Source organism: Diadema setosum, chromosome 1 (assembly GCF_964275005.1).
Source record: "Diadema setosum chromosome 1, eeDiaSeto1, whole genome shotgun sequence".
Lineage (NCBI taxonomy): Eukaryota > Metazoa > Echinodermata > Echinoidea > Diadematoida > Diadematidae > Diadema > Diadema setosum.
The window spans coordinates 41536972-41553674 of record NC_092685.1 but is presented as its reverse complement, the minus strand read 5'-3'; the positions used below and the strand labels follow the sequence as shown (position 1 = coordinate 41553674).

The following is a 16703-nucleotide window of genomic DNA, read 5'->3' as shown; positions in this document are numbered from 1 at the left end:
AATTTTCAAAGTTTATTTACAATGAGAACACTGCAGATACATACATTTATCATAATATGTTGGTCAATGAGCATCTGAAAGATGTTTGGATATGGTCACAGTGGGAATATTTACATATGCATCGACTACAGGAGTCTTTTCTTCTGCACTTAAGGTAGCAAAGACTTATGGCTCTGATTAGGTATGATTTATTGCTAAACAATGTTAGCACTGAAATTTCCAGTTTATTTCCAGAATCATAATTTTCAAGAAGATGTACAATATATAACAAAATACACTTGCATTCTCTTTAGTAACTGCTTTATATTTTTTCTATTCAAGTGTTAGTTTGTTTTGCTTCCTTTTCATGTTTTTCTTTGCTTTCCTCAAACCAATTAACGGTACAGAGGTAGCTTCTACAGTAAGCAATTTTTATATACATTTCTACATGAAAGTTCCCTCTCTCATCACTTGTTAAATAGGATATACATTCTCAATATCTGAAATACAATACCAAAATCTAGTAACCGCTAGTCACATACAAACAGGAGACATCAATAATGGAGAAGGGGGGGGGGGGGAAAATCATGCAAAATATTTGATGAGGTAAAGCGGCATTTGAAGCCTTGTAAGTAAAAGGAGAAAGCAGTTGCATAATTACTGCTCTACAAGTACAATTACCATAATCTGATGGGGTATAAAGTGATGCAATCAAATGTTTAGGAAACAATTGAATTGCCCAACTGAATTGCTCAATTTTTAGTCTAGCAGTGCAGATTTTAGTAACAGTGAAATGGGCAAACCCTGTTGTTTAAATCAGATTGTGTTGAGCCAGCATCATTACTCACTGGTATGATTTTTCTTCCAAATTTAACTTTTGGTGGTGAAATAGAAATTGTCTTGGTCATTATTCACAATGCAGTAAATAATAATAAAAAAAAAGAATTGGCCCAGGCACATCAAATTAACTGTTATCATATAACATAACATGGTGCTTAAAAACTAAACATGTTATTCATTCTGAACTATAAATCTCAGAAAATAAATCTGTAATATTCACAGGGTTTCTCTCAAGGAATGAAGAACTGTTAACATTTCATGATCATAGTCCCTTCAAAGAAATAATACCCTTAAACATGTGATCTGTCCATTACGGATTATACTGTTTGTTGGTAAATCACATATTTCCAACCTGCATAATTCCTTTTTGAAAGCTACCCTCTTGATACTGTATACCTCATGTATTAAATGGTGTGGGTTTTTTTTTTTTGTATCTATAGACTTTGCATATCAACTAAAATTTGCACATCAAATGACTAACAAATGTTGTTTCCAACAAAATAGTGCAATGTGCATTATCTCAAAGACGGGAAATCACAAATTTTCCTTGAGGAAATGTTGTGATATCTATTTCTTCAGGAAATGCTCTTGCCACTTTGGTGCAGAAGTTGACATTTGTTACTTCTGGCCTTCCTTAAAATAAATGGGAAAAAAAGAGAGAAAAATTGTCATGCCCCGATCAAGACATGTTATGTAGATGGACGCTCCCTTGCAACAAAAAGATGATCTCTGCATGCTGCAACTTTCCCGGAAGGAATGGCATCAATTCTTACAGCTCCCTCACTTAATCCTGTACAGCATCTTGCGCTGCATACGATGTTGGATCTCACCACGCCTCATCATCAGGTGTATCACCTTGTGGATGGAGCGCTCTGGATATTTCTGGACAAAGAAATCGGAAACACAAAAGAATTGTTACTTGAAACAACATCATTTGCAACATTTTCTGTTTTCATTTGTCTTTCAAAGTAAGAAGGGATTTGCTATATTTAGCTCTGAGTGTTTTATGTGATCTACATACAGTGCTTATTTATCTCTGAATGGCCCACTGCAACTTACTAAAAAAAAATCTATACTTTTATTTGGCCTTTAGAACATATATTCACAGTGCTACAAAACAAAATGGGAATTCCCATATCTCATTAGATAAATATATGTATCACAGAATCATTTTGGACGACTACAAGCTGAATGTATGGAAATTACACAGGATTTGTGGTTGGCATCTTAGGTAATGAAGTCACAACATTATTCAGATCTTGGTACAAACTACGACCTACGAAACCATTGACAATTCAAGCCATGCATTGCCTAGCAAAGTCGTATTGTGAGGATGCATATCATAATATCAATATCAATGTAATAACCCCAAATCAACAACAAAACCTACAAAAAGTTAACTGTGGCTGAGCATTTAGCTACCATGCTGAACACAGCTAAAGTCCAGACCTGGACCCACTTATATAGAACTTGGAAGTCAACTGTCATTGAAGCAATGAATCATATCATCATCATAAGCAATTCTTACAGCACATTGAAAAAGCAATAGGTTGCTCATGGTCAGCAATTGACTGCAATTGAGAGCTGGCCTCCAGAGCAAAAAACTGCCATTTACTGTATACGCCATATATTTAGCAAGTCTAAATTTTCGCGAATCGGAACTTCCGGACAATTTCGCGAGTAGTTAAATTCGCGATTGTGGAGTACTGTACTGAATGGAAAAATGTATATGTGTGCGTTACATTCACATTGGGACTGTAGTCATTATTTTCGCGCGTCTTTAATTTCGCAAGTAGCATGTAACTCGCGAAATTCACGAAAATAAAAACCTCGCGAAATATTCGGCATATACAGTATATTGATTGGACCAAACCCTCGGGGCCCGTCCACCCACTCACCTGTCTGAGGAAGTCCTGAACGATGCAGTGTTCGGAGACCTGGGATCCGATGGCAAAGCGCCTCTTGAGCTGCTTCTCAATGCGATTCAACTCCTCCTGGTCCTCCTGAGTTGTGAAGCCCTCCACACCTGTTGATGAAAGTTCACAAATATTGAGAGATACTCTATTGAGATGCTCTAACATACTAAAGGTGCAGAGTTTCTACAGATGCAGGTTTAAATCGATGTGATATCCAGAAAGATATCCCTGTTTTGCAAAAACTATTCACAAATTCATACCAAAAGTCAATGTGAAATCCAATAAAATAACTCCCAGTTTAAAAAACAAACAAAAAAGAAAAACACCCAAAAACTATTGCCAAATTGTAATCAAAACAACAACAATGTGATATCCAATAAGATATCCCCTGGTTTGATAAATTTTTAAACCAATACAAGATAATATTTGACAAATTTCCTTATTCAAACAGGTCCACATCTGACGGTTACTGGATGTGTGTGCTAGATGCACTTTTAGGTCTTGTTGGACAACAGCTCATTATTTTCATGTCATTGAATGGGTAGTGGATAAGAACAGCTTTTATCTAGCCATAGTCATAACCGAATGCCAATTTGTGAAAGAATAGCATAATTTTCTTCTTTCTTTTTCGCTAAGACAAATTAAACCAAACAAACAAGAAGTGGCACAAACAGGATGCAAATGAAAAGGAAATCATTCAGGAAATAAGCTTCAAACTGAATAGTTCATGTTACTTCCCGTACTAGTTTTCATGGCAGGGCCCTCTGAAACAAGTTTGTACATGTTTGTCTTACAGGCCCCATAGCTGATAATTTAGCCTAAAGACTCAGTAGCGTTGGGGATACCATGTGATAGGAAGGCTGGCCCAATTCAGATTATATTCGGCAATCCTTATAATAAATTGTGTACAGTTCTATCGCTGATCTCTATGTGAGTACGCAGACACTTGGAGAATCTGAACTGGAGTCTCACATTACCGGTGAGTGTGCACTTTGATGCACATATCATTGCTGACAGCAATTCTATCCCAGCAAATTTGCACTAGTCACATTTTCCTAATGTCCCATTGGTGGGCAGCACATGAAATTAAATACAATCAGGTGAACCTTCATTCCCAGTGCTACCGGGTTTTTAATAAATTGGTTTTGACATGCTAAATCCCTGTCTTGTACTCAATAGATCTTTCAACTGTTTCTTTTAACATCAAAAGAGGCAGCCTTCAATTACTAGTATTTGGCGATACATTAATTGACAAAGAACAGATGACTCAACACTTCTCTGGAGTACGGACCTGACAAATTTCCGGTCCTGGCAGCATCCAGCGTGGAGACCTGGAAAAGTCGCAGTGCCTCGTCCACGTCTGCCTCACTGGCAAAGGGCTTCAGCTTCATTTTGGCGAGGGACTCCGAGATCCGCACGATAGCTTCCAATTGTCTAGAGATACCAAAAACAAAGAAGGCTCATGTACTGCAGAGAGGAACATAGTTCAGATTATGCAGCAAATGTTACTCTTCATTCTATTATATCTACAATTAGTACATTGCCAGACATTGTCAGTCTGAAACAAAGAGAGTATTTGCAATAATTAAAAAAAATATCTATGGAGCTACTACACCTCACTTTTCTTTTTCTATGTATCAAATATGAAATTACTGGACAATCATGTTTTATAGCATGGTTTCCCTAACAACAAGTACTACTGGAAGTGGGACATCACTTACCGCACAGTGATTGGGATGCTGGTTTTCTTGTCTGTCTCCATCTCGTGGTCTCTTGCTCCTGTCCTCATCCTCACGTAGCGGTTCTTCAGCTTGTCTGCGGCGGCGTCAGAGATGCGAGGGCCACACTTACTGCAGATTTTAATAAACGAAACAAAACTCTAAATTGTAAATACTTTTGTAAGATAGGAGAATATCTTCAACTTATGAACCTATCATTATGGAACAGTATTGCTACCAACAGGGACATCATCAGATCACATGGTTTGTTATACTACTATTACAACATACAGAACTTTATCTGCATAGGTCTCTTGGTATATTAAGCTCAGAATGTACATTTACAGATAAAACCTGTATTTGCTCTCCCCATTATACAGCTTAAATAGAAGGCAAATATAAGCCCCCACAAATTAATAATGTCAGTCAAGCAGTAACAGTGTTCAAATTGCTGAAACATCAGTATCATATGATACACTGGGAACATTGAGGTATGAACACATTCCATGCGGTACAACACCAGCCAATCTATTCACAGCAGTACCTTTTCTACTTCTCATTTCTTACCATTCAGTTAATTTCTTTGAAAACTAAGCAAGCGACTTGGTGCACTGACTTAGTTCATTCATTCATTTAACTAGTTGCCAAAGATATTCTTGCCATTTCAAAGCGACATACCTTCTGACGTATTCGATGTACTTCTTAAGGAAGTTGAGGCTGAGCTCTCCCTCCTGGGCGGGAGTGGCAGCTGTGATCTGTGCATTCATGTGGATGTTCATGACGTGCTTGGCCAGCCTCTACAAGGAGTCAGACAGGAAGAAGGGAGGCTGACAATGAACCCAAACTGACCATAATTAATTTATCAATTCTGCTGTTCTTGGGTTTATTACAGACATTTAAAAAAGAGAAAAAGTGAAACCAAACAGTGGGAGTTGTCAAACATGCTCATTTGTTCCTATCTACAGTCTATTGAGGATGAAAGAAAATCTCATCCAAGTTGAAACATGGAAAAATATATTTCTGTGATCTCTATACACAGACACGCTTTTTTTTTTTTTTTTTAATTAGGAAAGGAGTGGTCACACACACAACTGGCATGCTAACCTCTGGTATGACATGAAAAAAAAATGAAAATTATGGTTTTTATTTGGAAAAAAAAAATTGAATCATACCACACATTAAACATATACCAATATACAAATAAACTTTGGTAAAACTATGAGATTTAACTTACAGTGTCCCTCGCCTCGTCATGCTCATCCTTGACGATGAAGATCATGTCAAACCGAGACAGGATGGTAGGCATGAAGTCAATGTTCTGTGCAGACAGGAATACAAACAGCATCATATTCGATTAATTCTTCACATCATTGGCATCTTCAATAAATAATGGCGTACATTTGTCTGTATTTAATTGAATACTGGACTGTTTTGTTGGTGCAGTTCCTCACTTTGTTTAAAAGAAAAAAAATGTGAGATAGCATCTACCATAGTAACAACGCAGAAATAGTGGCAGGACAGCAGACTGGAAACATAATATCAGCCCCTCTCAGTTCTGTGTGACTACAAATAAACAGCGTTTCACTCTACACATCATATAAGACATGAGCATGTTGGAGACTATATATCTCCTTGCTCTGTTACTGCATCACTGTGATTCAATAATGAATACAGGATATCTAACTTCGAGATTGGTCAATCTTAAGATATTGCATGATTCAGCCAGAATGGAAGATCAATGGAGATTGTACACAACAGTGGAAAATCAGGGACAAGAGACATGTCTAATATGTGCTGCATGTCATACATCTCATCATGTTATCTACTATACACACAGAGGCTATATGCATACAAGAGTATTTACTCGCCATGCGCCTAGTGTTACTGCTCTGTGAGTGTGTGAAACGGAATTGCGCTAGGCTTACCCTCATGGGGGACAGTGCTCCGTGGTAGTATATGAGTAGCTAAGAACCGGCTAAATCAAGGAGTGCAGACTAGCATGTTCAAATGTTTAGGTATACATTGTGTAATTGCTCTGTGAGTGCACAGAACACACACATGCAAAGCGAAGTCCCCCATTACAGTGAGTATAAAGCCTCTCTCTGCACATTATATATATGGCGACCCTGTAGGAGTGTAGAATGCCATTAGTGCTGGTATTACAAAACTGCAACATGTGCCCCCTACCTCATCCCCCTTGGTGTCATCCCATCGACCGAACACGGAGTTGGCCGCGGCCAGGACGGAGGCCCTCGAGTTCAGCGTCGTGGTGATGCCTGCCTTGGCGATGGAGATGGTCTGCTGCTCCATGGCTTCGTGGATGGCCACCCGATCATCCTCCCTCATCTTGTCGAACTCATCGATGCAGACCACACCCCCATCTGCCAGCACCATGGCTCCTCCCTCCATCACAAAGTTGCGCTGAAATTGAATAAACACAATTGTTGTGTAAATATGTGAACAGACAAAACATATCACTAAAGTTTGGTGGGTTTTTTTTAAATATTTTTTTAAGCATAATTGCACCTTCCATCTAATGGTTCTAGATAATTCTCATACAGACCTCCCAACCTTTCTAACTGAAAAAAATATGGATGATTTGGCTCAAAAGGAGGAAAGAAAGAGCAGCTTCAATTGGAGTGTGTAATAAAATTATCAAGAAAAATAAGAATTCTTATTGAAACAAGGGCTGGCATGGTCAAAATTCAGATTCCCTCCTTTAAATACAGAATGGTTGGGAGGTCTACCCCAAAACACCTGCTTCAAAGACAAAGTTGTACTGAATTGAATAAATTAAAGTACTCCATTCATACATGACAAGAAATAATCATCTATTAGTCAAAGCAAGAAAAACATCACCCAGGGTTTGTTCGAAATAAACTCATAAACATGTTTATTGTGCAAATGTTAAAGATAATAAAAAGTTTTGGTACCTCAAAAGCTTCCCTGAATTTCCTTGTCTTGGTTTGTGTTTCAGGTTGAAGTACGTTGTCTGTGAGAATTACACGCCCCAAAGTGCTCTCATGTCTTAGTAATCATGCAATAATGGTTTTGTACCAGAGCCGACGCTGTCCAGCGTCGATAAATATTGTACGAAACCACTGACTGCGACCAGCAGCGTGCAGCCCATTGTACGCATAGCTAACTGCGACCAGCAGCCCCATACGCATAGCGTAATGGGGCTTCGCATTGTAGCATTCAGGATCATGACAGAATTAGTATCGCGGGTAAATGTCAACTTAAAATCCAAAAATTTCTTCGATTTGAAGACTTACCAATTAAGTTGAAGTATTGAAAACAGGCTTCGAACAACGTTTGGTTCTGCCAATAGTCCCTTTCTGTTCAAATTGATGACTGAATGTGACTCGGTCGAGAGGACCTTGGGAGAGCTACATACACTGGATACCATGGCCAGCACATGCGCACACAAACATCTTATCCGTTCATGGATTTGAAATTTGTGTGCATGTGATGTGTTCGCATGCACTGGCTGTAGTATTCAGTGTACTGTACGTAGCTCTCCTAAGGTTCTGTCGACCGAGTCACATTCAGTCATCAATTCGAACAGAAAGGGACTATAGGCAGAACCAAACGTTGCCCAAAGCCTGTTTTCAATACTTCAAGTTAATTGGTAAGTCTTCAAATTGAAGAATTTATGGGATTTTAAGTTGACATTTACCCTGCGATACTAAATCTGTCATGATCCTGAATGCTACAATGCGAAGCCCGATTACGCTATGCGTATGGGACTGCTGGTCGCTATGCGTATGGGGCTGCTGATCGCAGTTAATTGCATGATTACTAAGACATGAGAGCACTTTGGGGCGAGTAAGTCTCACAGTGTTAGTTATATGAAAGGTACTTTAACCTGAAACACAAACTAAGACAAGGAAATTCAAGGACACTTTTGAGGTACCAAAACTTTTTATTATCTTTAACTGTGCAAATAATAAATTCCTATGAATAACACCAGGCTTGCAAACCTGTTAAAATTAGACAAACAATTGTGAAAGATACATACATACAGAGCAAAACTACAAAGAAGTACTTTCGATTTTGACAGTGCACAATAGTATGAAAAGCATCGAAAGTCTAAAGTTGCTGAAGGCAGAAACATTTGTACATACCTACACACACACACACACACACACACACATACACATACACACACATACATACACATACACACATACAAACAAACCCAACACACTTAAGGGCTTTTTACACTTGTAAATTTTTGCTTAGCCCCGGACCAACGGTGGTGTATGCATACATGTGTAACCTAATCGAAATTCTCTGGAAAGTTTTTTTTTTCTTCTTTTTTTGCCTCAAAGGTCAAAAGGTCAAAGATCAAGTGAAAGTGCTGAACTAACTTTTTCCTCCATATCTCAGGCCTGAAGCGATGATCCATTCCGCTCCTTCAGTGCGCCGATAGCAGCATTGACCATCACCTGGGTCGGTGGATGCTCGGGCTAGGGTTAGTGTAAAAAGCTGAAAAAATTGGTACGGGACTAACGATAGTCCTGGGTCAGAGAAAGTCCGGGGTTAAGAAACACAAGTGTAAAAAGCCCTTTATACAAACTCCTTCCTAGGACTTGACTGCTATTGTGTATTTGCCTTGCAAATGCTGGTACATTAGAGCTTGGACTAAACTCCATGTCAGTCCATTCCCCTCTAACCCATTATTGATTGAAAATAACCGACACTGCAAACAGACCAACTTACTGTCTGGGGATCTCTCATGACTGATGCAGTCAGGCCTGCAGCGCTGCTCCCTTTGCCAGATGTGTAAACCTGGAAAGTGGCAAGAAGTCCAGTTGTAAGTTCATCGGTTGGTTGTGAGCAAAGTTACAATTCCACAGATTACATAGCTAATCAAAGGCTATCGGCCTGACAAAGAATTTTTGTGAAAGGTTTTAGTCCTGTTATAAATGAGACAATTAATACATTTTTATTCAAATAAGAAGATCATTCTTGTGTCCTTTGTGCCATGACTGCAAGTGAGTCACAAACATAACCAGTGGGTTGGGTCAACCTTCCAGGTGCACAGATCACAACAACTCTGGCTATAACATGGAATGATTTCTCAAAAGGCACGTTCAATGACAGTACACATGCATCTTCCAAGCAATCAGAACTCTAGTTTACTCACCCCAATTGGCGAAACTTTCTCCACAAATTTGAGCAGCTGACTCTTGGCTGTACCAGGGTCTCCAAGCAACAGAAGATTGACATCGCCACGACGAACCAATCCATCAGGCAGACGCTTTCTGGATCCTCCGAACAGGAGGCATGCAATGGCCTTCTTAATGTCTGAAGGAAGAAAAACAGAACAATGATTGATTGATATTTAGAATAACTGCCAGCACCTTACAAAGCCACTCCAAATTTATGTCATATTACTAAATTGGTAATGCAAAACAAATTAAGCTGGAAAACCATCAGTTTAACTTTAAAGATATCACAGAGAGATTTGTGTACCAGGGAGACTTTGAAGAGAAAATACTAGTAGTTTTTTATATTTTCAAGTGCCTGGTCTTCAAGACAATTGTAACATGAAATGTATTCACTGATTCACTTAAGATATCACAATACAAAAACTTTGATATTTTAGAAGGAAAGTAAATCAACATGCCAAAATCGATCTCACTAGCTGGTAGAATAATCATTGTAAGAGCTACCCCTGAATGAGACAAACAAATCCGGTAATTACCAAGACTGCCATAGATTGATGGGGCTATGCTGCGGGCAATAGTCTCGTAGATGTTGGGGTTGGCGGCCAGCCGACGGAACTCCTCCTCCTCCTGGGGTGTGACTTGGTGGGACAAGCTGCTCCGCCCGAGCCCTGCCTGGTCCACCTCGATGCCCACCACTCGGATGTAAGGGCTGCGGATTCCCACGGCCACCTTGTTCTTGCGGGTACGCTGGTAGAAGATTATTGATGAAATCACCTCAATCACTTCATTACAACTAGTGTGTTATTTGCTGGTGTATCATTTGCTGTCCCTGTATCATAAAATGCACTTTTGATGAAGGGTACTACATTCAACAAAATATATTTTTATGCATTGGGGGTCTGATTCGGGAAGGATCTGAGCATCACATAACACACTCTACCTTGCGGCAATCGTTTTCTGTGATAATCCAGTTGTTTAGATATTCTACTACTTTACTTTTTTGTCTTAAAAAAAAAAAAAAAAAGACTCATGTCTTTACTAATAGCATATTTTTTCTCAAATGGTATAAAGGCTTTTCAGTGTGGAATAGCACATCACAGGTGTTACATAAGTCATGAATAAACAGATTCAGCGATAGATATGTTTACCTTGGAGACAGGTCCTGCTTTTTTGATAGAGTAGACTCCAATGACAGTCACCCTGTTACCTGGAACAACTTTCTCACACAGGTATCTGTTAAATTAAAGAAATGGGATTGGTCAAACAATAAAATATTTCATGTCAAGAAAATCACATTGAAACTTTAAAATCAGAGAACAGTTGTGTTTCATATCATGATTTGATGCACTCACTCGATTCTAAAGGTATGTAAACTCATTTCATGTGCTGGGAAGATGAAACTTTCTTGTTGTGAATGCAAAGGAATTTTAGGAAGCTTTCCATCTGCATGATCTGCTTGATATTTTTTCCCATTGTTGTCATTCTGTTACTTAGTTTGTTGTGGTCACAAGAAGTCCTGGTGTATACAACAAGGTCTATATTTTGAAAACCAGAAATTTTCGTGTGTATTTTAATTTTCCAAATTTTGTGAGAGCCAAGATTTTAGAAAATAAAACTGCATGTGAAAGTTCTTGTTTACACTATATGCATTGAATGTCTGTGGCAATTTGCGAACATTTCATGCCGCAAAAAAAGGCTGTTGGCTTCAATCTGCGAAAATTTTACGCCTTGACTTTGAATCTGATTTCCACTGTAAGTGGTCGAGAGACACCACCACTTACCTGTCACAGAAGAGCTGCATGTGTCTGGGCATCTCACCGTTGGGCACGTCCTCCGGGGCCTCCTGCAGCTTTAGGATCTGGAAGTCCACGCACTTGCACTTGTCGGGCACGATGAAGAACGGGTCCAGGGGGCACTTTGGCCTCCCAGCCTGATCACTGCAATCAATATCAATGGAAGAACGACATAAATAATGTAATAGGGCATTCAGGATACTTTCTCATTTAAAAAGTTGGCTAATCATTCAAAAGGCCTTGATGCTGTGACCTACAGACATTAAAGGGAAGATAAACCCCAAGATTAATGTGGATTGAGTGAAAGCAGCAACATTAGTAGAACACATCAGTGAAAGTTTGAAGAAAATCGGACAATCGATGCAAAAGTTATGAATTTTTAAAGTTTTGATGTTGGAACCGCTGGATAAGGAGACTACTAGAGGTTATGACGTATGAGTGGACTACAATATCAAGAAAATATAAAGAAAATACTACAAAAATCCATTTTTCATGAAAATTACAAATTCCATCAACTTGATATTGACATATGTTAAGGGTAGCAATTATTCCCCCTGCTTTCTGAAAGCGGTTGGTTTACTGCTCTTTCATAATTCCAGAAAAGTGAATTTTTGTTGAATATCCTTTATATTTTCTTTGTATTGTTGTCCACTCATACGTCATATCCTCTAGTAGTCTCCTCATCCAGAGGTTCCAACACCAAGACTTTAAAAATTCATAACTTTTGCATCGATTGTTCGATTTTCTTCAAACTTTCACTGATGTGTTCTACTAATGTTGCTGCTTTCACTCAATCCACATTAATCTTGGGGTTTATCTTCCCTTTAAGCATATCACATTTGAAGACAAAGAAAAGCAAAGAATATGAGATATTATATGACTAACAAATACAAATTGCATTTTGATGAGAATCCTGCAGAATATTTTCACCTAACATACTTCTCAATCAAATTTGATGTAGTGGTGCCCACTGCATGTATTTCTCACTTTGCTTTGTCTCCCTTTGAAATATAAAAATAGAGAAAGATCAAGAAAAGTCTTGCACAGGAGAATACTAAAGCATCCTCGCAGTTGCCGCTCAATATTTTTTTTCCACTATACCTCATTCCACTGTACTTATACATAACTAGGGGACTTAATTTGCACAAGGCATTTGAATGCGCATTGACAACAAAGCTGTGTACATGCTTACGTGTTACATTTGCGTGGCAGCGCATATCCCTCCAACCCTGGCTTGAGGGCGAGATTGGGCACATAGTTGCGGCAGCTTCGGCACTGAATGGTGATGCGGGTTGCCTTTGCACGGATTGCCGATGCAGCTATCACGATTCCCGGGATCTTGATCAGCTTGGACACTTCTTCAGACTGCCATTTGAAGAGGAAGTTGGAAGTCAGAATAAATGATGACCACATCAAAAAATTTTTCTAGCAAATACATCTCAAGAGTGTTGCATCTTTATTAAAAAGAAAAAGATACCTACATTCACATCAGACTGCTCCTTCTACAGGTGAAATAACAAGACCTTAAAAAACAAGGAATGGGAATTAATATACTGGTATGTGTACATACGGTATGTCATTACCTAAATTCTGTGCACAAGTCCTACCCACAGTGTGCATGACAGCAGTCTCACACAAGACATTAGTCACTCATAGAAATATTACTAATAGACATAAACAAAGTCTTGTGATGCAGTGAAAATCGAACCATAACGTCAATGAGAAACAGGAGTCAACACCATCACCATCATCACTATAAGTCTAATGTACTCAACAAGAGACAATCAGGCTTTGGGGTACTGTCTCTGTATTGAAAAGTATATGCCATAGCTACTGTAACATCTGAGAACTCCTTAGAGAGAGCGGTGAGCATTGTGATGGAATGCTGTTTCAACGTTATAGGAAGAACTTCCTCATTCACCCATATAATTTGTGCTGAGAGAATAAGAGGGACTTGTTTAAGGTTGGATTGTGCTTACCTTGAGATTTCTGATGGGGATGGGGTTGGCACCTGACCGCAGCATGATTTGAATGTCCTGGACATCTTCCTCTCCCTCGGGGCGGGGTCTGGTCACTTCATCAGCTGTCTCCTTGGCCGCTTCTTCAAACTGGATGTGAGAGTGAAAAGTATGCAAATATATGTGGATGTCGCACTTGAATTAAAATTGAATACAAAAAATCAAAGCGAACAGGTTTCATGACTGACAGAGGGGAGACACTCTCAAACTCATTTCATAATTTATCATCATACATTGGTCTATATCACCTTTTTTGTCTTGCTATGTTAAGGTTTTTATTTTTTAACCATGAACTCAGACCTAAGCATTACTTCAAATCATCTGGAAAGTACACTGTATGCCTACAGACATAATCACTCTGTTTAAGACTGAAGAGACAAGTTTAATGACAATACAGGGACTCCAATCACAATGAATACATTTATAACAAAATTCTCATGACAGCAGAGTAGGAATTGAGGCCCCAAATTATACTTTTGAATATAATTTGATGTTTGGCTTATAACAAAATTTTGATATTACAAAAGAAAACTCGGTTCCAAGGACTTCATTATACAATGGTAGTTGCCTGCACCAGCAACCATTTGCATGATAACTGATGCTAAACCAAAATATTGACAAGTGCTAAAAAATGTAACATCAAAAACTGAAAAACTCTACTTGATAACCAAAATCATAACACTACATAGATCTACACAAAGGTGTTTGTAATGTTTGTGGTTATGATAGGAGCTTCAACTCTTTTGAATATAACAGCCCTTACAATGGTGATTAGTGTTATTCATAAGCTTGAAATTTTCTCTAATGGATTGGGTGGCAGGCCCTTCCATTTCAGCTCCATGTTAAGAATGATTTCTCACCAAAGGCAGGTATTCGGCAGGCTGCTTCTGCAGTTGATCTGCGAGGTCCTCATCAAAACTGGCCAAGTCTTCCAAACTGACATCCAGAAAATACTGATTCAGATTGTAATGCCTTTTCAGCTCATCTCTGCAAGAGATATGGAAAAAAACAAACACAAAAACAAAATGGTGGATGTATTAGTTTCCGTTGCCAAAAAAGGGGGGAAACACACACACATAAAGAAGAAGAAAAAAAAAACCCATACAACCCAATCTCTGATAACAGTCTACAGTTGCACAGTCTATAATAATGAAATCAATCATTTAATTATCAGATTCTTCTAACTGTGACATATCTTAGACTTATCTCCAGGTTTCTAGAGTGCATAGTGGTCAATACATTGTGTGTAGGTAGTGTCTAGATCAAGATTCTAAAGCCATAGCTGCAAAAGGCAAAATCAAATCACCATGAAATAAATAAGATTTGTCAGAATGGCTATTAGATAATGCAGGGCACAACAATAGCAGTGGCCTGATGGCCGTTGGCCAGGAGCTGTACTACAATCCTAGACATTACTTTAAAAAAAAAAAGAGAGAGAAAAAAAAAAAAGGCTATCATTTGGTGGCCGCGATCAGGTACTTAAAGGCATACTGTAATTGTGGATATTTTCTCGCGAGTAATTTTTCATGCTTGGTTGGGTAAGATGGATTTCGTGTGTTTTTAATTCTGCCGATCAGGACATTAAGTACTTGAACATGTGGCGTGCAAAAATAATCACATGCTTTTATCTTTGCACTAGCGTCTGGTTGCACAAAATGTGCGAACATTTCCACACCACGAAAATTTCCACTTTAGGGCCTACTTTACAGTAATTTACCATTTGCAGATGAAACAAAAACCCAGCATTAAATGTTTTAAAATACTTAATATGAGTTTGGCCATTAGGGATAGAGTATCTAAAAACCCTAAAAATAACCACTGTAAAAATTTGAATCAGTGAAATCAGTGAAAGTAGAGTCTACTAGACCCTACAAGTAGATTACACATGTAGATTTCGATTTGTAACAAGTTAGGTCTATTGTTATGAATGTGAAATAGAAAGTAGTTTATCTAACAATTAGATAATGTGAAAAATAGACTCTCTAACATTATAACAAAAATGCTGCCAGACTAAATCATCTACAGTAACAGTTTATTGAGAAAAATACTGAATTTTGGCTCAGTTCACTTCGATCTGGTACACTTTGCCTACTTCGACTCGAGTTCAAGCGCTCCTCACTGGTGCGGGTTTGGTATGGTCAGTTCGCCTTATTTGGGAGGGTGCTCTAATGCACCCTTTCATAGATAAAACTACGAGGGATCTATCTGTATTCTATCTCTCTATCTAACTTTAATGCTGTTAGGCAGTGATCGAGGATCTATGTTTGTGTTTATTTCGGGCCACTAAAGTTAACTAGCTGTTACAACTACCAAAAGCGTGCATGTATCCGTGAATAGTTTCAAGTCTAATTTAGAGAGGTTCTGGAGTCAAGACAAGAACAAATACAACCCCGAAGGGATATTTCTTTGTCCATGTTATACTGCACAGCGCCTAACAAAAAGTTATTAATGTCATGTAATGACGACACCGAGGGGCAAATAAGTTAAGTCTAACTTTACGCCCACATCCAAGGTATGCAAGGTATGTAAATTACATTTCTTTATGGCCTGCTTTTTTCGGGCCACATTTGAGATTTCAAGATCTTATTTTTACTTAGAGTAAGTTAGACTAACGTTTTTTAGAGAAGAGAAGGGGGGTAGTCTGGTAGTGTCGAGACTTGTTGGCGGCAGGCTAACACTGACACATAAATTTAGATCAAGATCTCGTAGATCTAGATCTAGAGTATCAATCCGTTCTTCCATCATCACAGCACCCATCTTACTCACTCCCTCCATCGCCACATCGGCCATTTAAATGCCGTCCGTGCCGTAATGGTGAATGACAATGAGACTCTTGCGTGGACTCACCTGTACTTGTATGAGAAATTCGCATCATGGAATTTTCTCAAGAAGTCCTTGAATCGACGCTGCAAAGCAGCTCTGTTAATCTTGCCGTCATCTTGCTGATCTTCTGTGCCAAAATTATCCGAGAAAAAGATTCCTGGATCGTCAAATCCTGCCATCTTTCTAGCTAATCACCGAGGTTTGGGGAGTTACTGCGAGGAGAGGCGATATCCTTCACTTTGTGCTGTGGTTATACCGCGCTCATCAGTGCACTCTTTGCTCTGTTGTCAAAATGGACCTTTAAAAACTTCCCGGGAAATGTACCACGTGTATCGAACTTGGCGCGAACAAGCAACTGTGCATGATATCCAGTTTTGCTGATATGTTCATAGCTCTTACGTTGGTGTAAATACAAGATATGAGCACCACTCAGTATGGT

At 38.8% G+C, this 16703-nt stretch overlaps 1 protein-coding gene across 1 annotated transcript; it reads right to left on the bottom strand.

Moving 5' to 3' along the window:
- LOC140230681 (DNA replication licensing factor mcm5-like) lies at window positions 1–16502 on the bottom strand. The gene is made up of 16 exons (XM_072310824.1): window positions 16289–16502; window positions 14302–14428; window positions 13403–13531; window positions 12616–12788; window positions 11412–11567; window positions 10779–10863; window positions 10167–10377; window positions 9606–9766; window positions 9179–9247; window positions 6641–6874; window positions 5688–5771; window positions 5132–5250; window positions 4457–4585; window positions 4027–4169; window positions 2718–2845; window positions 1–1701 (listed from the first exon to the last, which is right to left on the bottom strand). Exons 1-16 carry the CDS (start codon window positions 16441–16443, stop codon window positions 1600–1602), a joined length of 2205 nt encoding a protein of 734 aa, XP_072166925.1. The 5' UTR covers window positions 16444–16502; the 3' UTR covers window positions 1–1599.
- Window positions 16503–16703: the final 201 nt, after the last annotated feature.

Bases quoted from the DNA above. Each gene is read 5' to 3' on its own strand.
- LOC140230681 (XM_072310824.1), bottom strand. From the start codon at position 16,443: ATGGCAGGATTTGACGATCCAGGAATCTTTTTCTCGGATAATTTTGGC. The intron at 11,568-12,615 runs GTAAGCATGTAC...TATTGATTGCAG, and splicing joins CTGCCACGCAAATGTAACAC to TGATCAGGCTGGGAGGCCAA. The intron at 9,767-10,166 runs GTAATTACCGGA...TTCTTCCTTCAG, and splicing joins ATCAATCTATGGCAGTCTTG to ACATTAAGAAGGCCATTGCA.